The 26,609-nt window shown below is 51.8% G+C and overlaps 1 protein-coding gene across 1 annotated transcript in view; it reads right to left on the bottom strand.

The window, feature by feature from the left end:
- LOC128690387 (Y+L amino acid transporter 2-like) overlaps positions 1-26,609 on the bottom strand; it is a 58,087-nt gene that overhangs the window by 30,720 nt on the left and 758 nt on the right. Inside the window, exons 2-3 of the mRNA XM_053779071.2 lie at positions 11,088-11,303; positions 2,627-2,852 (exon numbers count right to left, since the gene is read on the bottom strand). Of these exons, the coding sequence (XP_053635046.1) occupies positions 2,627-2,852; positions 11,088-11,303 (442 nt within the window). The remainder of the gene's footprint in view (positions 1-2,626; positions 2,853-11,087; positions 11,304-26,609) is intronic.

Genomic DNA, 26,609 nt, shown 5'->3' with positions numbered 1-26,609 from the left:
GCTATCTGTGCTTGGGGTTCAACTGCAGCAACACACCTAAAGCCAATAATAACCCAACAAAAAGCCACAGTAAGAATAATCACTAAATCCCATCCCTGGCAACACACCCCCCCACTCTTCATAGATCTAAACTTACTCCCTGTTCAGTACATCCACACTTACTACTGTGCAATCAACATCTACAGGACCTTAAATTCCAATATTAACCTTGACCTAAAGCGCTTTCTTGATAGTTTTGACAGAACCCACAGGCACAACACCAGACACAAACATCTCTATGACATTCCCCGTGTCCGACTAAACCTTTACAAAAATTCAGTGTATGTCAAAGGCCCTAAAATCTGGAACACCCTACCTGAAAATTCTAAAACTGCAGACACATTCATCACCTTCAAAACTACCATCAGAAAACATCTTATCTCCCTGATACACCCTGTCAACTAATTACACGAATACCACCTGGTGGTTCACACTTACACTCACTCACCCATTTGACCATAAACAGAAATATCAATCTCAATCTTAAAATAATGAATCTTAACTAGTCATAAGTTGGCCTGTGATGCCCCAATACTGAAACTAGGTATAGTGCCAAAACAAAAGCATTCACATTGCTAAACTCACAAGCTAGTATTTAGTCAGCCATAATACCAACTTACCTCATAATTTTGTAATATTTTAAACTTAAGAATTAATCTAAGTCTGCCCGGAATGCCTAGCCATGCTAGGTGTTCTAGTGGTACACTCTGTAATTATTATTTTACTACATGTAAACCACACAATAACCAAATTCTGTAAACTCAGCATTGTAATCCTTATACAGAATAAACTTTGAATTGAATTGAATTGAATGTCATACCTCGTCTTAAGCTATGTATGGTTCCTGCCTCCACTACATCACTTGCTAGGTTATTCCACTTCATGACTACTCTATTGCTGAAGAAATACTTCCTAACATCCCTGTGACTCGCCTGAGTCTTCAGCTTCCAATTGTGACCTCTTGTTTCTGTGTCCCCTCTCTGGAACATCCTGTCTCTATCCACCTTATCTATTCCACGCAGTATTTTGTATGTCGTTATCATGTCTCCCCTGACCCTCCTGTCCTTCAGTGTCGTCAGTTCGATTTCCCTCAACCTTTCTTCGTAGGACATTCCCCTGAGCTCCGGAAGTAGCCTTGTTGCAAACCTTTGTACTTTCTCTAATTTCTTGGCGTGCTTGACCAGGTGTGGGTTCCAAACTGGTGCTGAATACTCCAGTATGGGCCTGACGTACACGGTGTACAGTGTCTTGAACGATTCCTTACTAAGGTGTCGGAACGCTGTTCTCAGGTTTGCCAGGCGCCCATATGCTGCAGCAGTTGTCTGGTTGATGTGTGCCTCCGGAGACGTGCTCGGTGTTATGGTCACCCCAAGATCTTTCTCCTTGAGCGAGGTTTGCAGTCTTTGGCCACCTAGCCTATACTCTGTCTGCGGTCTTCTTTGCCCTTCTCCGATCTTCATGACTTTGCATTTGGCAGGGTTGAATTCGAGAAGCCAGTTGCTGGACCAGGTGTCCAGTCTGTCCAGGTCTCTTTGAAGTCCTGCCTGATCCTCGTCTGATGTAATTCTCCTCATTAACTTCACATCATCTGCGAACAGGGACACCTCTGAGTCTATCCCTTCCATCATGTCATTCACATATACCAAAAATTGCACTGGTCCTAGGACCGACCCCTGTGGGACCCCGCTCGTCACAGGTGCCCACTGTGATACCTCATCACGTATCATTACTCGTTGGTGCCTCCCTGTCAGGTATTCTCTGATCCACTGCAGTGCCCTTCCTGTTATACGCCCCTGATCCTCTAGTTTCTGCACTATTTTTTTGTGAGGAACTGTCAAAGGCCTTCTTGCAGTCCAAGAAAATGCAATCAACCCACTCCTCTCTCTCGTGTCTTACTTCTGTAACTTTGTCATAAAACTCCAGAAGGTTTGTGACACTGGATTTGCCTTCCGTGAATCCGTGCTGGTTGTCGTTTATAATCTTGTTCCGCTCCAGGTGTTCCACCACTCTTCTCCTGATAATCTTCTCCATGACTTTGCATACTATACACGTCAGTGACACTGGTCTGTAATTAGTGCCTCCTCAAGGAAGGTTCCTTGATGTTGGTGAGGGGCTCTTGATTTAGGGAATTGGATCTGTGCTCCAGTTCCCCAAATTAAGCCTGAATGCCTTCCACATCCAGCCCCCCCAGGCGCTGCATAATCCTCCGGGTTTAGCGCTTCCCCCTTGATTGTAATAATAATAATAATAATGTAATTAGTGCCTCTTTTCTGTCTCCTTTTTTAAATGTGTGTGTGTGTGTATATATATATGTGTGTGTGTGTGTGTGTGTGTGTGTGTGTGTGTGTGTGTGTGTGTGTGTGTGTGTGTGTGTGTGTGTGTGTGTGTGTGTGTGTGTGTGTGTGTGTGTGTGTGTGTGTGTGTGTGTGTGTGTGTGCGTGTGCGTGCGTGGCTGGACAAGACATGCACACGGGGCAGGTGATAGCACCTGACGGAATCTACGTGTGTGGGGTAAATAAAATAGGTAAGAAATTCAAATTAATTATGTTCCTGCATCCACCCCCAGGAGACAGACGGAGGTACCCACCATCCGTCGTAGGTATACAGGCCCTGGTAGAAGGCGGTGGCGATGACGGGAAGAGCGAGGCAGGTGCCCTGGAAAGGCTCCTCGTAGCTGCTGGAGGGATCAGTGACCAAGCGGTAGATGCCCGTGATGATGATGCTGCCCAGGATAAGGATCTTAGGGATCATGAGGACGTCCTGCAGCGCGACACTCACTTTCACCGCGCAGCAGTTTACCCATGCCAAGAACACTGATGAAAGAAGAAGTCACAATGCCTTAGTTGCAACAGTTCACCATTAACCCACAAACTGGAAATACCAGATGACTTTTAGGTTCGTCCTCCCAGGCTGACAAATATTAATATCTTGTATGTCCCAGGCTGACAGATTTCAACACCTTGTATGTACCAGTCTGACAAATATTAATACCTTGTATGTCCCAGGCTGACAAATATCAACACCTTGTATGTACCAGTCTGACAAATATCAACACCTTGTATGTACCAGGCTGACAAATATCAACACCTTGTATGTACCAGTCTGACAAATATCAACACCTTGTATGTACCAGGCTGACAAATATCAACACCTTGTATGTCCCAGGCTGACAAATATCAACACCTTGTATGTACCAGGCTGACAAATATCAACACCTTGTATGTACCAGGCTGACAAATATCAACACCTTGTATGTACCAGTCTGACAAATATCAACACCTTGTATGTGGCAATATAAACACAAATGCAGTATAATGTGATCCTTTATTGGCTACGTTTCGCCCACACAGTGGGCTTTTTCAAGTCACAAACAGAACTACCTGGGGTGGAAGGAACGCGAGTATTTATAGTCCGGCTGAGGTCAGGTGAAGAATGCTGCATCTGATGATGTACCGAGTTGGGTTGTAGAGTCTAAAAACTTGGGTATCTTGGAAAGGAGACTGGACAAGTTTGTGAGCAGACCTTCTACAGTGTTCTTATGTGGGATAGCGATGAAGAAGTTTCTTGGCAAGTGGTTCAGCTATGTTATAGAAGCCACTATTCTGGTTGAAGTTGTCGGATATAGAAATAAGTGATGATTCCAGGATTCTTCGGTATTGAGTGTTGTCTTCTGTGGCGATAAGTCTTGAGTTTCTGTAGTTTATCAAGTGGTTGTGTGAATTACGGTGTTGTACGCAGGCATTCCTTGTGTCGTCAGACCTGCTTGCGTATTGGTGTTCTGAAATACGTGTTTGGAGGTCCCTTGATGTTTCGCCCACGTATAACTTGTTGCAGTCATTACAAGGGATTATGTATACCCCTGCAGAGGATGGAGGCTTGTCCTGCCTACTACTGGTGATGTCCTTGATGGTCGTGGTTGTGGAGGTAGATACTTGGAATGATGTTTTGGCAAAGATGTTGGAAACATGTTTGGCAATGGAGTTGGTGGGAAGGACTATGTATCTCTTCTCGGCAGTGTCTTCTCTGGGTGTGTTGAAGATGTTTAGTGCTCGCCGTCTGCAGTCTCTGATGAAGTGACGAGGATAGTGGAGTTTGGAAAATACCTGTTCAATTATAGTGCATTCTTCCTCAAGGAACTCGTTGCTGCAGATTCTGAGTGCACGCAGGAAGAAGCCTATAATTACACCACGTTTGGTTTTGGTGTCGTGGTGAGAGTAGAAGTGGAGAAGATCGTTTTGGTTGGTGGGTTTTCGATAGACTTTAAAACGAAGTTCGTGGGCACTATCAGTCCAACACATCTCAAACACTCAGGTGATCTTCTCAATCGCATTCGCAACATCAACATCAGGAACAAGAAACTTTCCAGCCTTGACGTGACTTCCCTATTCACTAAAGTACCTACTAAACAAGCCATCGATCTCTTGCGCAAGAAAATTGACGATTCACTTGATCTTCCCATTCCAGCCAGCGACTTCATCGACCTGGTTGAACTATGTGTTGGCTTTACGTGTTTCTCTTTTGAAAATCACCTCTTTCAGCAGACTTTTGGACTACCCATGGGTTCGCCACTCAGTGCAGTCCTAGCGAACCTATACATGGAACATCTAGAAGCCGAACGTTTCTCCACCATTATTCCTTCGTCTGTCACCTGGCTCCGTTATGTTGACGACATTCTCCTCATAACTCCTAAACGCTTCAACGTTCAAGCTCTCCAAGACAAGCTCAACCAGGTCGAGCCTTCAATCCAGTTCACACTTGAAGAAGAGGTCGACAACACTCTTCCTTTCCTTGATGTTCTACTCTGCAAAGCTGACAACGAACTTCGTTTTAAAGTCTATCGAAAACCCACCAACCAAAACGATCTTCTCCACTTCTACTCTCACCACGACACCAAAACCAAACGTGGTGTAATTATAGGCTTCTTCCTGCGTGCACTCAGAATCTGCAGCAACGAGTTCCTTGAGGAAGAATGCACTATAATTGAACAGGTATTTTCCAAACTCCACTATCCTCGTCACTTCATCAGAGACTGCAGACGGCGAGCACTAAACATCTTCAACACACCCAGAGAAGACACTGCCGAGAAGAGATACATAGTCCTTCCCACCAACTCCATTGCCAAACATGTTTCCAACATCTTTGCCAAAACATCATTCCAAGTATCTACCTCCACAACCACGACCATCAAGGACATCACCAGTAGTAGGCAGGACAAGCCTCCATCCTCTGCAGGGGTATACATAATCCCTTGTAATGACTGCAACAAGTTATACGTGGGCGAAACATCAAGGGACCTCCAAACACGTATTTCAGAACACCAATACGCAAGCAGGTCTGACGACACAAGGAATGCCTGCGTACAACACCGTAATTCACACAACCACTTGATAAACTACAGAAACTCAAGACTTATCGCCACAGAAGACAACACTCAATACCGAAGAATCCTGGAATCATCACTTATTTCTATATCCGACAACTTCAACCAGAATAGTGGCTTCTATAACATAGCTGAACCACTTGCCAAGAAACTTCTTCATCGCTATCCCACATAAGAACACTGTAGAAGGTCTGCTCACAAACTTGTCCAGTCTCCTTTCCAAGCTACCCAAGTTTTTAGACTCTACAACCCAACTCGGTACATCATCAGATGCAGCATTCTTCACCTGACCTCAGCCGGACTATAAATACTCGCGTTCCTTCCACCCCAGGTAGTTCTGTTTGTGACTTGAAAAAGCCCACTGTGTGGGCGAAACGTAGTCAATAAAGGATCACATTATACTGCATTTGTGTTTATATTGCCATTGTGTCGGTATTTTATACCATTTATTTCCACCTTGTATGTACCAGTCTGACAAATATCAACACCTTGTATGTACCAGGCTGACAAATATCAACACCTTGTATGTGAGGAAAACATTACTACCTGTTGTTCCCGCTGTGTTATTGTCACATAAAATACAGCAGCACACTGATGATGTATCTCTTTTTAATAAAACAAATCGGTCCTCCCTGAACTGTTCAGGACGGGCCGAACCTTCACCTAGTTTTCTTTCTATGTTGATGAGTTGTGACTTTATAATGAGGTGCTTAACCTACACACGTACTCATTATAGTTACTAATTATTCATTTGTTACTACTCTGTTACCACTGTAACTTGTTTAGTTACCAACTCTACGGAGCTCAGTCCCTGGACCTATTGTATGAGTCTTTGTGATCTTTTGACTACCGCCTACTGCATGGGTATGAGGTGGCTGCTGCCCACAGGATTGGTATTGAGGGGGGAGTGGGCATGATATAGATTAAGCTACTTAACCATCTTACTTCCCAGCTGTGAAAGCTGACGATGGTACGTAAGATACCCGGCCTGCCATCATGTTGACGACTCCCTGTCCTCGCTACCAACACCAGTTATCCAAGCTACACCATCACCAGTTATCCAAGCTACACCATCACCAGTTATCCAAGCTACACCATCACCAGTTATCCAAGCTACACCATCACCAGGTATCCAAGCTACACCATCACCAGTTATCCAAGCTACACCATCACCAGTTATCCAAGCTACACCATCACCAGTTATCCAAGCTACACCATCACCAGTTATCCAAGCTACACCATCACCAGTTATCCAAGCTACACTATCACCAGTTATCTACGCCATCATCACCAGTTATCTACGCCATCATCACCAGTTATCTACGCCATCATCACCAGTTATCTACGCCATCATCGTCAGTTATCTACTCCACTATCCCTATGGAAATAAATGGTATAAAATACCGACACAATGGAAATATAAACACATATGCAGTATAATGTGATCCTTTATTGACTACGTTTCGCCCACACAGTGGGCTTTTTCAAGTCACAAACAGAACTACCTGGGGTAGAAGGAACGCGAGTATTTATAGTCAGGTTCAGAATGCTGAGGTCAGGTGGAGAATGCTGCATCTGATGATGTACCGAGTGGGGTTATAGAGTCTAAGATCTTGGGTAGCTTGGAAAGGAGATTGGATAAGTTTGTAAGCAGACCTTCTACAGTGTTCTTATGTGGGATAGCGATGAAGAAGTTTCTTGGCAAGTGGTTCAGCTATGTTATAAGATAAGATTTCGTTCGGATTTTTAACCCCGGAGGGTTAGCCACCCAGGATAACCCAAGAAAGTCAGTGCGTCATCAAGGACTGTCTAACTTATTTCCATTGGGGTCCTTAATCTTGTCCCCCAGGATGCGACCCACATCAGTCGACTAACACCCAGGTACCTATTTGCTGCTAGGTGAACAGGACAACAGGTGTAAGGAAACGTGTCGAAATGTTTCCACCCGCCGGGAATCGAACCCGGGCCCTCCGTGTGTGAAGCGGGAGCTTTAGCCACCAGGCCACCGGGCCACTATTCTGGTTGAAGTTGTCAGATATAGAAATAAGTGATGATTCCAGGATTCTTCGGTATTGAGTGTTGTCTTCTGTGGCGATAAGTCTTGAGTTTCTGTAGTTTATCAAGTGGTTGTGTGAATTACGGTGTTGTACGCAGGCATTCCTTGTGTCGTCAGACCTGCTTGCCACAGAAGACAACACTCAATACCGAAGAATCCTGGAATCATCACTTATTTCTATATCCGACAACTTCAACCAGAATAGTGGCTTCTATAACATAGCTGAGCCACTTGCCAAGAAGCTTCTTCATCGCTATCCCACATAAGAACACTGTAGAAGGTCTGCTCACAAACTTATCCAATCTCCTTTCCAAGCTACCCAAGATTTTAGACTCTATAACCCCACTCGGTACATCATCAGATGCAGCATTCTCCACCTGACCTCAGCATTCTGAACCTGACTATAAATACTCGCGTTCCTTCCACCCCAGGTAGTTCTGTTTGTGACTTGAAAAAGCCCACTGTGTGGGCGAAACGTAGTCAATAAAGGATCACATTGTGTACGAATGATATATAATACCGACAAGATGAGAGTAAGACACATGTGCAACATCTGGGTATCTTTATTGTAGACGTTTCGCCATCCAGTGGCTTTATCAATACAAATTCTAGGACATAACTTGAAGACAGTAGAACTATGTACAGAAGATGAGGTAATCAGTCCCTCAACCTAGGAGTAGGTGCGAACAGCACCATAGTCGTGGAGATTCTGAAGCAGAAGAAAGAATCCTGGCGCTTATATAGTAACGTCAGGTGAAGCAGACGAGGGCAAATTCACTGGTAGGCGGGATTCCCCAGTGGAAGTAGGTCCTTCCCAAAGAGATGGGTTAGTTGTAGTAGTAGTTGTCGTAGTTGTGAAGGTTATGTACATGTCCTCAGAATTAAGATTCCATGAAGTTGCAGTGGGGAATCCCGCCTACCAGTGAATATGCCCTCGTCTTCTACACCTGACGTTACTATATAAGCGCCAGGATTCTTTCTTCTGCTTCAGAATCTCCACGACTATGGTGCTGTTCGCACCTACTCCTAGGTTGAGGGACTGATTACCTCATCTTCTGTACATAGTTCTACTGTCTTCAAGTTATGTCCTAGAATTTGTATTGATAAAGCCACTGGATGGCGAAACGTCTACAATAAAGATACCCAGATGTTGCACATGTGTCTTACTCTCAAAGGATCACATTATACTGCATATGTGTTTATATTTCCACTATCCCTAGTTATCTACGCCACCATCACCAGTTATCTACGCCACTATCCCTAGTTATCTACGTCACCATCACCAGTTATCTACGTCACCATCACCAGTTATCTACGCCACTATCCCTAGTTATCTACGCCACCATCACCAGTTATCTACGTCACCATCACCAGTTATCTACGCCACCATCACCAGTTATCTACGCCACCATCACCAGTTATCTACGTCACCATCACCAGTTATCTACGCCACTATCCCTAGTTATCTACGCCACCATCACCAGTTATCTACGCCACTATCCCTAGTTATCTACGCCACTATCACCAGTTATCTACGCCACTATCCCTAGTTATCTACGCCACCATCACCAGTTATCTACGCCACTATCACCAGTTATCTACGTCACCATCACCAGTTATCTACGCCACTATCACCAGTTATCTACGTCACCATCACCAGTTATCTACGCCACCATCACCAGTTATCTACGCCACCATCACCAGTTATCTACGCCACTATCACCAGTTATCTACGCCACCATCACCAGTTATCTACGCCACCATCACCAGTTATCTACGCCACCATCACCAGTTATCTACGCCACCATCACCAGTTATCTACGTCACCATCACCAGTTATCTACGCCACCATCACCAGTTATCTACGTCACCATCACCAGTTATCTACGTCACCATCACCAGTTATCTACGTCACCATCACCAGTTATCTACGCCAAGTTATCTACGCCACCATCACCAGTTATCTACGCCACTATCACCAGTTATCTACGTCACCATTACCAGTTATCTACGCCACCATCACCAGTTATCTACGCCACTATCCCTAGTTATCTACGTCACCATCACCAGTTATCTACGCCACGATCCCTAGTTATCTACGTCACCATCACCAGTTATCTACGCCACTATCCCTAGTTATCTACGCCACCATCACCAGTTATCTACGTCACCATCACCAGTTATCTACGTCACCATCACCAGTTATCTACGCCACCATCACCAGTTATCTACGCCACCATCACCAGTTATCTACGTCACCATCACCAGTTATCTACGCCACCATCACCAGTTATCTACGCCACCATCACCAGTTATCTACGTCACCATCACCAGTTATCTACGCCACTATCCCTAGTTATCTACGCCACCATCACCAGTTATCTACGCCACTATCCCTAGTTATCTACGCCACTATCACCAGTTATCTACGCCACTATCCCTAGTTATCTACGCCACCATCACCAGTTATCTACGCCACCATCACCAGTTATCTACGTCACCATCACCAGTTATCTACGTCACCATCACCAGTTATCTACGTCACCATCACCAGTTATCTACGCCACCATCACCAGTTATCTACGCCACCATCACCAGTTATCTACGCCACTATCACCAGTTATCTACGTCACCATTACCAGTTATCTACGCCACCATCACCAGTTATCTACGTCACCATCACCAGTTATCTACGCCACCATCACCAGTTATCTACGCCACTATCACCAGTTATCTACGTCACCATCACCAGTTATCTACGCCACCATCACCAGTTATCTACGCCACCATCACCAGTTATCTACGTCACCATCACCAGTTATCTACGCCACCATCACCAGTTATCTACGCCACCATCACCAGTTATCTACGCCACTATCACCAGTTATCTACGTCACCATCACCAGTTATCTACGTCACCATCACCAGTTATCTACGTCATTTGAAGTTCGTAGCCCGAGTGATGTAGTGAGGTTGACCACAAAGATGATACAACAATAACACCTCGTAACTGCTTTGTAATGTTTACGGGATTAAAATCATGATTGTGTCACAATTCATTACTGTTATTTCTGAGTCAAAGTTTGTAAACATTTCATGACTACTGTAACAATGTTGAGTTCCAGCCCCCGGACCCATTATACCCCACTGTTATGACTCACGAAATCGTAATAACAAATCAGGGAACGGATGGGATTTGAACCCATGGACTCGCTTACCATGGGTTCAAACCCCACCTGTTCCGTGACATGAAAACATAAGAAGGAGCACTACAGCAGACCTACTGGCTCTGTAATCTTTTGACGCCTGCCCACGGGTATATTGTGCATAATGTTATCTGACTCGGGTTTTATCCAAGAAAGAGCAGGTCATCTCTAATTTCTTGGATACTGAACCCTTTCACGAGCATCATCATGACCCTTTCCCTGAAGGACATGACCCTGCTGGTCATGGACCGGACCGCGGGGGCGTTGACCTTATAAACACCGTCCAGGTATACTGCAGGTAATCCATCCTGCTTGAATATAACTATTACATAAAATAGGGCAGCAGCACCCTGTCGATTAATAAAATTTAGCTAAATACAAATAAAAAAAAGGTGTGGAGACGGACCTATGAGGACGGCAGCGAGGAGTTTGATGGGTACAACAGGTGGGTCATGAGGGAAGAATGGCTGGAGGATGTAGTAACCAAAGGTGTAGCCATCTACTACCCTCATGGTGGGTTCTTCGATGATAAGGGCCATCCACAGGTACACGAAGCCAGGGGTGGGGCCCAGCGTCCTCCTGATGTAGGTGTAGATCCCGCCGCTCTCTGGGATCATGGTGGCTGTCAGCGAGACACGAACATGGTAAATACACGAACATGGTAAACACACGAACATGGTAAATACACGAACATGGTAAACACACGAACATGGTAAATACACGAACATGGTAAACACACGAACATGGTAAATACACGAACATGGTAAACACACGAGCATGGTAAACAATGGCAAAAACCTGATCTCATGGAGTTCGTTTGCTTTACAAGACCGAGTATTTGCTCATTCCTGTACACTTGATCCCCTCAGGGAAGGTTCCTTGATGTTGGTGAGGGGCTCTTGATTTAGGGAATTGGATCTGTGCTCAAGTTCCCCGAATTAAGCCTGAATGCCTTCCACATCCCCCCCCCAGTCGCTGAATAATCCTCCGGGTGTAGCGCTTCCCCCTTGATTGTAATAATAATAATAATGTACACTTGATAGAACCTTGGGCGAAACGTTGTATTTAAAGGATTCTTTGCTATTAGTCTTTATTTCCACAGGGCCTGGTAGGTAACACTCTCACCTCACACACTGAGTGTCTGGGGTTCGATCCCCGTTCACCCAGCAGCAAGCAGGTACCTGGTTATTATTATTATCATTATTATTATTATTATTATTATTATTATTATTATCATTATTATTATTATTATTATTATTATTATTATCAAAAAGAAGCGCTAAACCACAAGGGCCATACAGCATCTTGGGTTATTATTCTGGATGGCTAACCTTCATAGGTTAAAAAACCGAATAAAATCTTATGTCAGCATGGTAGCTCCCACAGTGACGGTCTCCAAGCGTCCTGTGGTCATGCTGGGATTATTTCCCATTATGGGAAAGCGCTAAGCCTGCTGGGGTTGTACAGCGCCTGGGAGGGGAGGAATGGGAGGTAAACATGTTTGATACCAGGAAGGGGAAGTTTGCTCCAGTTCCTTGAATCAAGGGCTCTTTACCAGAATCAAGACACTTTCCATCCTTGGTGGGTAGATGAGAGTGATGCTCTGCTACATTCTCCTGTCTCATTCACTCTACACTCCCACACATTCTCCTGCCTTATTCACTCTACACTCCCACACATTCTCCTGCCTCATTCACTCTACACTCCCACACATTCTCCTGTCTCATTCACTCTACACTCCCACACATTCTCCTGCCTTATTCACTCTACACTCCCACACATTCTCCTGCCTCATTCACTCTACACTCCCACACATTCTCCTGCCTCATTCACTCTACACTCCCACACATTCTCCTGCCTCATTCACTCTACACTCCCACACATTCTCCTGCCTTATTCACTCTACACTCCCACACATTCTCCTGCCTTATTCACTCTACACTCCCACACATTCTCCTGTCTCATTCACTCTACACTCCCACACATTCTCCTGCCTTATTCACTCTACACTCCCACACATTCTCCTGCCTTATTCACTCTACACTCCCACACATTCTCCTGCCGAATTCACTCTACACTCCCACACATTCTCCTGCCGAATTCACTCTACACTCCCACACATTCTCCTGCCGAATTCACTCTACACTCCCACACATTCTCCTGCCTTATTCACTCTACACTCCCACACATTCTCATGTCTCATTCACTCTACACTCCCACACATTCTCCTGCCTTATTCACTCTACACTCCCACACATTCTCCTGTCTCATTCACTCTACACTCCCACACATTCTCCTGCCTTATTCACTCTACACTCCCACACATTCTCCTGCCTTATTCACTCTACACTCCCACACATTCTCTCATTCACTCTACACTCCCACACATTCTCCTGAATTCACTCTACACTCCCACACATTCTCCTATTCACTCTACACTCCCACACATTCTCCTGAATTCACTCTACACTCCCACACATTCTCATGTCTCATTCACTCTACACTCCCACACATTCTCCTGCCTTATTCACTCTACACTCCCACACATTCTCCTGTCTCATTCACTCTACACTCCCACACATTCTCCTGTCTCATTCACTCTACACTCCCACACATTCTCCTGCCTTATTCACTCTACACTCCCACACATTCTCCTGTCTCATTCACTCTACACTCCCACACATTCTCCTGCCTTATTCACTCTACACTCCCACACATTCTCCTGCCTTATTCACTCTACACTCCCACACATTCTCCTGCCTTATTCACTCTACACTCCCACACATTCTCCTGCCTTATTCACTCTACACTCCCACACATTCTCCTGTCTCATTCACTCTACACTCCCACACATTCTCCTGCCTTATTCACTCTACACTCCCACACATTCTCCTGTCTCATTCACTCTACACTCCCACACATTCTCCTGTCTCATTCACTCTACACTCCCACACATTCTCCTGTCTCATTCACTCTACACTCCCACACATTCTCCTGTCTCATTCACTCTACACTCCCACACATTCTCTTGTCTCATTCATTCTACACTCCCACACATTCTCCTGCCATATTCAATCTACACTCCCACACATTCTCTTGTGTCATTCACTCTACACTCCCACACATTCTCCTCCCTTATTCACTCTACACTCCCACACATTCTCTTGTCTCATTCACTCTACACTCCCACACATTCTCCTGCCTTATTCACTCTACACTCCCACACATTCTCTTGTCTCATTCACTCTACACTCCCACACATTCTCCTGCCTTATTCACTCTACACTCCCACACATTCTCATGTCTCATTCACTCTACACTCCCACACATTCTCATGACTAATTCACTCTACACTCCCACACAATCTCACTGTCTCATTCTCCTGCCTTATTCACTCTACACTCCCACACATTCTCTTGTCTCATTCACTCTACACTCCCACACATTCTCTTGTCTCATTCACTCTACACTCCCACACATTCTCCTGCCTTATTCACTCTACACTCCCACACATTCTCCTGTCTCATTCACTCTACACTCCCACACATTCTCTTGTCTCATTCACTCTACACTCCCACACATTCTCATCACTTATTCACTCTACACTCCCACACATTCTCTTTTCTTATTCACTCTACACTCCCACACATTCTCCTGCCTTATTCACTCTACACTCCCACACATTCTCCTGCCTTATTCACTCTACACTCCCACACATTCTCCTGCCTTATTCACTCTACACTCCCACACATTCTCTTGTCTCATTCACTCTACACTCCCACACATTCTCTTGTCTCATTCACTCTACACTCCCACACATTCTCTTGTCTCATTCACTCTACACTCCCACACATTCTCTTGTCTCATTCACTCTACACTCCCACACATTCTCATGTCTCATTCACTCTACACTCCCACACATTCTCCTGCCTTATTCACTCTACACTCCCACACATTCTCCTGCCTTATTCACTCTACACTCCCACACATTCTCATGTCTCATTCACTCTACACTCCCACACATTCTCCTGCCTTATTCACTCTACACTCCCACACATTCTCTTGTCTCATTCACTCTACACTCCCACACATTCTCTTGTCTCATTCACTCTACACTCCCACACATTCTCTTGTCTCATTCACTCTACACTCCCACACATTCTCTTGTCTCATTCACTCTACACTCCCACACATTCTCCTGCCTTATTCACTCTACACTCCCACACATTCTCATGTCTCATTCACTCTACACTCCCCCACACATTCTCACATGCTCTTATTCACTCTACACTCCCACACATTCTCATGGCTCATTCACTCTACACTCCCACACATTCTCCTGCCTTATTCACTCTACACTCCCACACATTCTCATGACTAATTCACTCTACACTCCCACACATTCTCATGTCTCATTCACTCTACACTCCCACACATTCTCCTGCCTTATTTACTCTACACTCCCACACATTCTCCTGTCTCATTCACTCTACACTCCCACACATTCTCCTGCCTTATTCACTCTACACTCCCACACATTCTCCTGCCTTATTTACTCTACACTCCCACACATTCTCCTGCCTTATTCACTCTACACTCCCACACATTCTCCTTCCTTATTCACTCTACACTCCCACACATTCTCTTGTCTCATTCACTCTACACTCCCACACATTCTCCTGCCTTATTCACTCTACATTCCCACACATTCTCCTTCCTTATTCACTCTACACTATTCTCCTGTCTCATTCACTCTTCACTCCCACACCTTGTTCACTCTACACTCCCACACATTCTCCTTCTTTATTCACTCTACACTCCCACACATTCTCCTGCCTTATTCACTCTACACTCCCACACATTCTCCTGCCTTATTCACTCTACACTCCCACACATTCTCCTGCCTTATTCACTCTACACTCCCACACATTCTCCTGTCTCATTCACTCTACACTCCCACACATTCTCCTGCCTTATTCACTCTACACTCCCACACATTCTCATGTCTCATTCACTCTACACTCCCACACATTCTCTGCCATTCACTCTACACTCCCACACATTCTCCTGCCTTATTCACTCTACACTCCCACACATTCTCTCGTCTCATTCACTCTACACTCCCACACATTCTCCTGCCTTATTCACTCTACACTCCCACACATTCTCATGTCTCATTCACTCTACACTCCCACACATTCTCCTGCCATATTCACTCTACACTCCCACACATTCTCCTGCCATATTCACTCTACACTCCCACACATTCTCCTTCCTTATTCACTCTACACTCCCACACATTCTCATGTCTCATTCACTCTACACTCATGTCTCATTCACTCGACACTCCCACACATTCTCCTGCCGAATTCACTCTACACTCCCACACATTCTCCTGCCATATTCACTCTACACTCCCACACATTCTCCTGCCATATTCACTCTACACTCCCACACATTCTCCTTCCTTATTCACTCTACACTCCCACACATTCTCCTTCCTTATTCACTCTACACTCCCACACATTCTCCTTCCTTATTCACTCTACACTCCCACACATTCTCCTTCCTTATTCACTCTACACTCCCACACATTCTCCTGCCTTATTCACTCTACACTCCCACACATTCTCTTGTCTCATTCACTCTACACTCCCACACATTCTCTTGTCTCATTCACTCTACACTCCCACACATTCTCCTGCCTTATTCACTCTACACTCCCACACATTCTCTTGTCTCATTCACTCTACACTCCCACACATTCTCCTGCCTTATTCACTCTACACTCCCACACATTCTCCTGTCTCTCATTCATTCTCCTGCCTTATTCACTCTACACTCCCACACATTCTCCTCTACTCTACACTCCCACACATTCTCCTGCCTTATTCACTCTACACTCCCACACATTCTCCTGCCTTATTCACTCTACACTCCCACACATTCTCATGTCTCATTCACTCTACACTCCCACACATTCTCCTGCCTTATTCACTCTACACTCCCACACATTCTCCTGCCTTATTCACTCTACACTCCCACACATTCTCCTGCCTTATTCACTCTACACTCCCACACATTCTCCTGCCTTATTCACTCTACACTCCCACACATTCTCATGTCTCATTCACTCTACACTCCCACACATTCTCCTGTCTCATTCACTCTACACTCCCACACATTCTCCTGTCTTATTCACTCTACACTCCCACACATTCTCCTGCCTTATTCACTCTACATTCCCACACATTCTCCTGACTCATTCACTCTACACTCCCACACATTCTCCTGCCTTATCACTCTACACTCCCACACATTCTCCTGCCTAATTCAGTGAATGACTTTTCATCAGAGGAATTGCAAACTGCCTTCTCACACACTGCCCCTCCACACACACTGCCCCTCCACACACACTGCCCCTCCACACACACTGCCCCTCCACACACACTGCCCCTCCACACACACTGCCCCTCCACACACACTGCACCTCCACACACACTGCCCCTCCACACACACTGCCCCTCCACACACACTGCCCCTCCACACACACTGCCCCTCCACACACACTGCACCTCCACACACACTGCCCCTCCACACACACTGCCCCTCCACACACACTGCCCCTCCACACACACTGCCCCTCCACACACACTGCCCCTCCACACACACTGCCCCTCCACACACACTGGCCCCTCCACACACACTGGCCCCTCCACACACACTGCCCCTCCACACACACTGGCCCCTCCACACACACTGCCCCTCCACACACACTGCCCCTCCACACACACTGCCCCTCCACACACACTGGCCCCTCCACACACACTGCCCCTCCACACACACTGCCCCTCCACACACACTGCCCCTCCACACACACTGCCCCCTCCACACACACTCTTTCCTCCACACACACTGGCCCCTCCACACACACTGCCCCTCCACACACACTGCCCCTCCACACATACTGCCCCTCCACACACACTGCCCCTCCACACACACTGCCCTTCCACACACACTGCCCCTCCACACACACTGCCCCTCACACTGCCCCTCCACACACACTGCCCCTCCACACACACTGCCCCTCCACACACACTGCCCTGCCCCTCCACACACACTGCCCCTCCACACACACTGCCCCTCCACACACACTGCCCCTCCACACACACTGGCCCCTCCACACACACTGGCCCCTCCACACACACTGCCCCACCACACACACTGCCCCTGGCCCCTCCACACACACTCCACCTCCTCCTCCTGGCCCCTCCACACACACTGGCCCCTCCACACACACTGCCCCTCCACACACACTGCCCCTCCACACATACTGCCCCTCCACACACACTGCCCCTCCACACACACTGCCCCTCCACACACACTGCCCCTCCACACACACTGGCCCCTCCACACACACTGCCCCTCCACACACACTGGCCCCTCCACACACACTGCCCCCTCCACACACACTGCCCCTCCACACACACTGCCCCTCCACACACACTGCCCCTCCACACACACTGGCCCCTCCACACACACTGCCCCTCCACACACACTGCCCCTCCACACACACTGGCCCCTCCACACAAACTGCCCCTCCGCACACACTGCCCCTCCACACACACTGCCCCTCCTCACACACTGCCCCTCCACACACACTGCCCCTCCACACACACTGCCCCTCCACACACACTGCCCCTCCACACATACTGCCCCTCCACACACAGTGCCCCTCCACACACACTGGCCCCTCCACACACACTGCCCCTCCACACACACTGCCCCCTCCACACACACTGGCCCCTCCACACACACTGCCCCTCCACACACACTGCCCCTCCACACACACTGCCCCTCCACACACACTGGCCCCTCCACACACACTGCCCCTCCACACACACTGCCCCTCCACACACACTAGCCCCTCCACACACACTGCCCCTCCCCACACACTGCCCCTCCACACACACTGCCCCTCCGCACACACTGCCCCTCCACACACACTGCCCCTCCACACACACTGCCCCTCCACACACACTGGCCCCTCCACACACACTGCCCCTCCACACACACTGCCCCTCCACACACACTGGCCCCTCCACACACACTGCCCCTCCGCACACACTGCCCCTCCACACACACTGCCCCTCCGCACACACTGCCCCTCCACACACACTGCCCCTCCACACACACTGCCCCTCCACACACACTGCACCTCCACACACACTGCCCCTCCGCACACACTGCCCCTCCGCACACACTGCCCCTCCACACACACTGCCCCTCCGCACACACTGCCCCCTCCACACACACTGCCCCTCCACACACACTGCCCCTCCACACACACTGCCCCTCCGCACACACTGCCCCTCCACACACACTGCCCCTCCGCACACACTGCCCCTCCGCACACACTGCCCCTCCACACACACTGCCCCTCCACACACACTGCCCCTCCGCACACACTGCCCCTCCACACACACTGCCCCTCCGCACACACTACCCCTCCACACAAACTGCCCCTCCGCACACACTGCCCCTCCACACACACTGCCCCTCCACACACACTGGCCCCACCACACACACTGCCCCACCACACACACTGCCCCTCCACACACACTGGCCCCTCCACACACACTGCCCCTCCGCACACACTGCCCCTCCACACACACTGCCCCTGCACACACACTGCCCCTCCACACACACTGCCCCTCCACACACACTGCCCCTCTACACACACTGCCCCTCCACACACACTGGCCCCTCCACACACACTGCCCCTCCACACACACTGCCCCTCCACATACACTGCCCATCCACACACACTGCCCCTCTACACACACTGCCCCTCCACACACACTGCCCCTCCACACACACTGCCCCTCCACACACACTGCCCCTCCACACACACTGCCCCTCAACACACACTGCCCCTCCACACACACTGGCCCCTTCACACACACTGCCCTTTCACACACACTGCCCCTCCACACACACTGCCCCTCCACACACACTGCCCCTCCACACACACTGCCCCTCCACGCACAATGCCCCTCCACACACACTGCCCCTCCACACACACTGCCCCTCCACACACACTGCCCCTCTATACACACTGCCCCTCCACACACACTGGCCCCTCCACACACACTGGCCCCTCCACACACACTGCCCCCTCCACACACACGGCCCCTCCACACACACTGCCCCTCCACACACACACTGCCCCTCCACACACACTGGCCCCTCCACACACACTGCCCCCTCCACATACACTGCCCCCTCCACACACACTGCCCCCTTCACACACACTCCCCCGTCCACACACACTGGCCCCTCCACACACACTGCCCCCTCCACACACACTGGCCCCTCCACGAACACCGTCCCCTCCACACACACTACCCCTCCACACACACTGCCTCCTCCACACACACTGGCCCCTCCACACACACTGCCCCCTCCACACACACTGGCCCCTCCACACACACTGACCCCTCCACACACACTGCCCCTCCACACACACTGCCCCTCCACACACACTGCCCCCTCCACACACACTGGCCCCTCCACACACACTGGCCCCTCCACACACACTGCCCCTCCACACAAACTGCCTACTCCACACACACTGCAGATTCCACACATACTGCCCCCTCCACACACACTCTGGCCCCTCCTCACACACTGCCCCTCTACACACACTGGACCCTGCACACACACTGCCCCCTCCACACACACTGCCCCCTTCACAGACACTGCCTCTCCACACACACTGCCCCTCTACACACACTGCCCCCTCCACACACACTGCCCTTCCACACACACTGCCCCTCCACACACACTGCCCCCTCCACACACACTGCCCCTCCGCACACACTGCCCCCTCCAGACACACTGGCCCCTCCACACACACTGGCCCCTCCACACACACTGCCCCTCCACACACACTGCCCCCTCAACACACACTGCCCCCTACACACATACTGCCCCCTCCACACACACACTATCCCCTCCACACACACTGCCCCTCTACACACACTGGCCCCTCCACAGGCACTGCCCCCTCCACACATACTGCCCCCTCCACACACACTGGCCCCTCCACACACACTGGCCCCTCCACACACACTGCCCCTCCACACACACTGGCCCCTCCACACGCACACTGGCCCCTCCCCACACACTGGCCCCTCCACACACACTGGCCCCTCCACACACACTGCCCCTCCACACACACTGCCCCTCCACACACACTGCCCCCTCCACACACACTGCCCCTCCGCACACACTGCCCCCTCCACACACACTGGCCCCTCCACACACACTGACCCCTCCACACACACTGCCCCTCCACACACACTGCCCCTCCACACACACTGCCCCTCCACACACACTGCCCCTCCACACACACTGCCCCTCTACACACACTGCCCCTCCACACACACTGGCCCCTCCACACACACTGCCCCTCCACACACACTGCCCCTCCACACACACTGCCCCTCCACACACACTGCCCCTCCACACACACTGCCCCTCCACACACACGGCCCCTCCACACACACTGCCCCTCCACACACACTGCCCCTCTACACACACTGCCCCTCCACACACACTGGCCCCTCCACACACACTGGCCCCTCCACACACACTGCCCCCTCCACACACACTGCCCCTCCACACACACTGCCCCTCCACACACACACTGCCCCTCCACACACACTGCCCCTCCACACCCACTGGCCCCTCCACACACACTGCCCCCTCCACATACACTGCCCCCTCCACACACACTGGCCCCTCCACACACACTGGCCCCTCCACACACACTGCCCCCTCCACACACACTGGCCCCTCCACGCACACCGTCCCCTCCAGACACACACTGCCCCTCCACACACACTGCCCCCTCTACACACACTGGCCCCTCCACACACACTGCCCCCTCCACACACACTGGCCCCTCCACACACACTGACCCCTCCACACACACTGCCCCTCCACACACACTGCCCCTCCACACACACTGCCCCCTCCACACACACTGGCCCCTCCACACACACTGGCCCCTCCACACACACTGCCCCTCCACACAAACTGCCCACTCCACACACACTGCCCATTCCACACATACTGCCCCCTCCACACACACACTGGCCCCTCCTCACACACTGCCCCTCTACACACACTGGACCCTGCACACACACTGCCCCCTCCACACACACTGCCCCCTTCACACACACTGCCCCTCCACACACACTGCCCCCTCCACACACACTGCCCCTCCGCACACACTGCCCCATCCACACTCACTGGCCCCTCCACACACACAGGCCTCTCCACACACACTGCCCCTCCACACACACTGCCCCTCCACACACACACTGGCCCCTCCCCACACACTGGCCCCTCCACACACACTGGCCTCTCCACACACACTAACCCCTCCACACACACTGCCACTCCACACACACTGCCCCTCCACACACACTGCCCCCTCCACACACACTGGCCCCACCACACACACTGCCCCCTCCACATACACTGCCCCTCCACACACACTGCCCCCTTCACACACACTGCCCCCTCCACACACACTGGCCCCTCCACACACACTGCCCCCTCCACACACACTGGCCCCTCCACGCACACCGTCCCCTCCAGACACACACTGCCCCCTCCACACACACTGCCACCTCCACACACACTGCCCCCTCCACACACACTGGCTCCTCCACACACACTGGCCCCTCCACACACACTGGCCCCTCCACACACACTGGCCCCTCCACACACACTGCCCCTCCACACACACTGCCCACTCCACACACACTGCCCATTCCACACATACTGCCCCCTCTACACACACACTCGCCCCTCCTCACACACTGCCCCTCTACACACACTGGACCCTCCACACACACTGCCCCCTCCACACACACTGCCCCCTCCACACACACTGCCTCTCCACACACACTGCCCCTCCACACACACTGCCCCCTCCACACACACTGCCCTTCCACACACACTGCCCCTCCACACACACTGGCCCCTCCACACACACTGCCCCTCCGCACACACTGCCCCCTCCATACACACTGGCCCCTCAACACACACTGGCCCCTCCACACACACTGCCCCTCCTCACACACTGCCCCCTCCACACACACTGCCACCTCCACACATACTGCCCCCTCCACACACACACTGGCCCCTGCTCACACACTGCCCCTCTACACACACTGGCCCCTCCACAGGCACTGCCCCCTCCACACATACTGCCCTTCTACACACACTGGCCAATCCACACACACTGGCCCCTCCACACACACTGCCCCTCCACACACACTGGCCCCTCCACACGCACACTGGCCCCTCCCCACACACTGGCCCCTCCACACACACTGGCCCCTCCACACACACTGCCCCTCCACACACACTGCCCCTCCACACACACTGCCCCACCACACACACTGCCCCTCCACACACACTGCCCCTCCGCACACACTGCCCCCTCCACACACACTGGCCCCTCCTCACACACTGGCCCCTCCACACACACTGCCCCTCCACACACACTGCCCCCTCCACACACACTGCCCCTCCACACATACTGCCCCCTCTACACACACACTGGCCCCTCCACACACACTGCCCTTCTACACACACTGGCCAATCCACACACACTGCCCACCCACACACACTGCCCTCTCCACACACTCTGCCTCTCCACACACACTGCCCCTCCACACAAACTGGCCCCTCCACCCACACTGCCCCCTCCACATACACTGCCCCCTCCTCACACACTGCCCCCTCCACACACACTGCCCCTCCAAACACACTGCCACATCCACACACACTGCCCCTCCACACACACTGCCCCTCCACACACACTGCCCCTCCACACATACTGCCCCTCCACACACACTGGCCCCTCCACACACACTGGCCCCTCCACACACACTGGCCCCTCCACACACACTGCCCCCTCCACACACACTGGCCCCTCCACACACACTCACCCCTCCACACACACTGGCCCCTCCACACACACTGGCCCCTCCACACACACTGGCCCTCCACACACACTGCCCCCTCCACACACACTGGCCCCTCCACTCACACTGGCCCCTCCACACACACTGGCCCCTCCACACACACTGCCCCCTCCACACACACTGGCCCCTCCACACACACTGGCCCCTCCACACACACTGGAGCCTCCACACACACTGCCCCTCCACACACACTGGTCCCTCCACACACACTGCCCCTCCACACACACTGCCCCTCCACACACACTGCCCCTCCACACACACTGCCCCTCCACACACACTGCCCCTCCACACACACTGTCCCTCCACACACACTGGCCCCTCCACACACACTGCCCCTACACACACACTGCCCCCTCCACACACACTGGCCCCTCCACACACACTGTCCCTCCACACACACTGGCCCCTCCACACACACTGCCCCTACACACACACTGCCCCCTCCATACACACTGGCCCCTCCACACACACTGTCCCTCCACACACACTGGCCCCTCCACACACACTGCCCCTACACACACACTGCCCCATCCACACACACTGGCCCCTCCACACACATTGGCCCCTCCACACACACTGCCCCTCCACACACACTGCCCCTCCACACACACACTGGCCCCTCCCCACACACTGGCCCCTCCACACACACTGGCCTCTCCACACACACTAACCCCTCCACACACACTGCCACTCCACACACACTGCCCCTACACACACACTGCCCCCTCCACACACACTGGCCCCTCCACACACACTGCCCCTACACACACACTGCCCCCTCCACACACACTGGCCCCTCCACACACACTGCCCCTCCACCCACACTGCCCCCCTCCACACACACTGGCCCCTCCACACACACTGCCCCCTCCACACACACTGCCCCCTCCACACACACTGCCCCCTCCACACACACTGCCCCCTCCACCCACACTGCCCCCTCCACACACACTGGCCCCTCCACACACACTGCCCCCTCCACACACACTGCCCCTCCACACACACTGCCCCCTCCACACACACTGCCCCTCCACACACACTGTCCCTCCACACACACTGCCCCTCCACACACACTGCCCCCTCCACACACACTGCCCCTCCACACACACTGTCCCTCCACACACACTGCCCCTCCACACACACTGCCCCTCCACACAAACTGGCCCCTCCACACACACTGCCCCCTCCACATACACTGCCCCCTCCTCACACACTGCCCCCTCCACACACACTGCCCCTCCAAACACACTGCCACATCCACACACACTGCCCCTCCACACACACTGCCCCTCCACACACACTGCCCCTCCACACATACTGCCCCTCCACACACACTGGCCCCTCCACACACACTGGCCCCTCCACACACACTGGCCCCTCCACACACACTGGCCCCTCCACACACACGGGCCCCGCCCCACACACTCACCCCTCCACACACACTGGCCCCTCCACACACACTGGCCCCTCCACACACACTGGCCCTCCACACACACTGCCCCCTCCACACACACTGGCCCCTCCACACACACTGGCCCCTCCACACACACTGGCCCCTCCACACACACTGCCCCCTCCACACACACTGGCCCCTCCACACACACTGGCCCCTCCACACACACTGGAGCCTCCACACACACTGCCCCTCCACACACACTGGTCCCTCCACACACACTGCCCCTCCACACACACTGCCCCTCCACACACACTGCCCCTCCACACACACTGCCCCTCCACACACACTGCCCCTCCACACACACTGTCCCACCACACACACTGGCCCCTCCACACACACTGCCCCTACACACACACTGCCCCCTCCACACACACTGGCCCCTCCACACACACTGTCAATCCACACACACTGGCCCCTCCACACACACTGCCCCTACACACACACTGCCCCCTCCATACACACTGGCCCCTCCACACACACTGTCCCTCCACACACACTGGCCCCTCCACACACACTGCCCCTACACACACACTGCCCCATCCACACACACTGGCCCCTCCACACACATTGGCCCCTCCACACACACTGCCCCTCCACACACACTGCCCCTCCACACACACACTGGCCCCTCCCCACACACTGGCCCCTCCACACACACTGGCCTCTCCACACACACTAACCCCTCCACACACACTGCCACTCCACACACACTGCCCCTCCACACACACTGCCCCCTCCACACACACTGGCCCCTCCACACACACTGCCCCTACACACACACTGCCCCCTCCACACACACTGGCCCCTCCACACACACTGCCCCTCCACCCACACTGCCCCCTCCACACACACTGGCCCCTCCACACACACTGCCCCCTCCACACACACTGCCCCCTCCACACCCACTGCCCCTCCACACACACTGCCCCCTCCACCCACACGGCCCCCTCCACACACACTGGCCCCTCCACACACACTGCCCCCTCCACACACACTGCCCCTCCACACACACTGCCCCCTCCACACACACTGCCCCTCCACACACACTGTCCCTCCACACACACTGCCCCTCCACACACACTGCCCCCTCCACACACACTGCCCCTCCACACACACTGTCCCTCCACACACACTGCCCCTCCACACACACTGCCCCTCCACACACACTGCCCCCTCCACACAGCCCCTTCACCTAGTACTGCTACAACACTCACTCGCCATACACCCACGCAACAAAACACCTCTCATGTATTAGTATGTTATGTATCACTAACTGTTGTGTTATGTATCATGTAGCATGGAAGGATCAAGGTATGTATTCGGGTTAACTATCGATAGATCAATAGATTCTATTTCGTCGGAAACTGATATATATATATATATATATATATATATATATATATAT

The sequence above is a fragment of the Cherax quadricarinatus genome, chromosome 1 (assembly GCF_038502225.1).
Source record: "Cherax quadricarinatus isolate ZL_2023a chromosome 1, ASM3850222v1, whole genome shotgun sequence".
In the NCBI taxonomy this organism is placed as follows: Eukaryota; Metazoa; Arthropoda; class Malacostraca; order Decapoda; family Parastacidae; genus Cherax; species Cherax quadricarinatus.
This window is presented reverse-complemented; position numbering and strand designations above follow the sequence as displayed.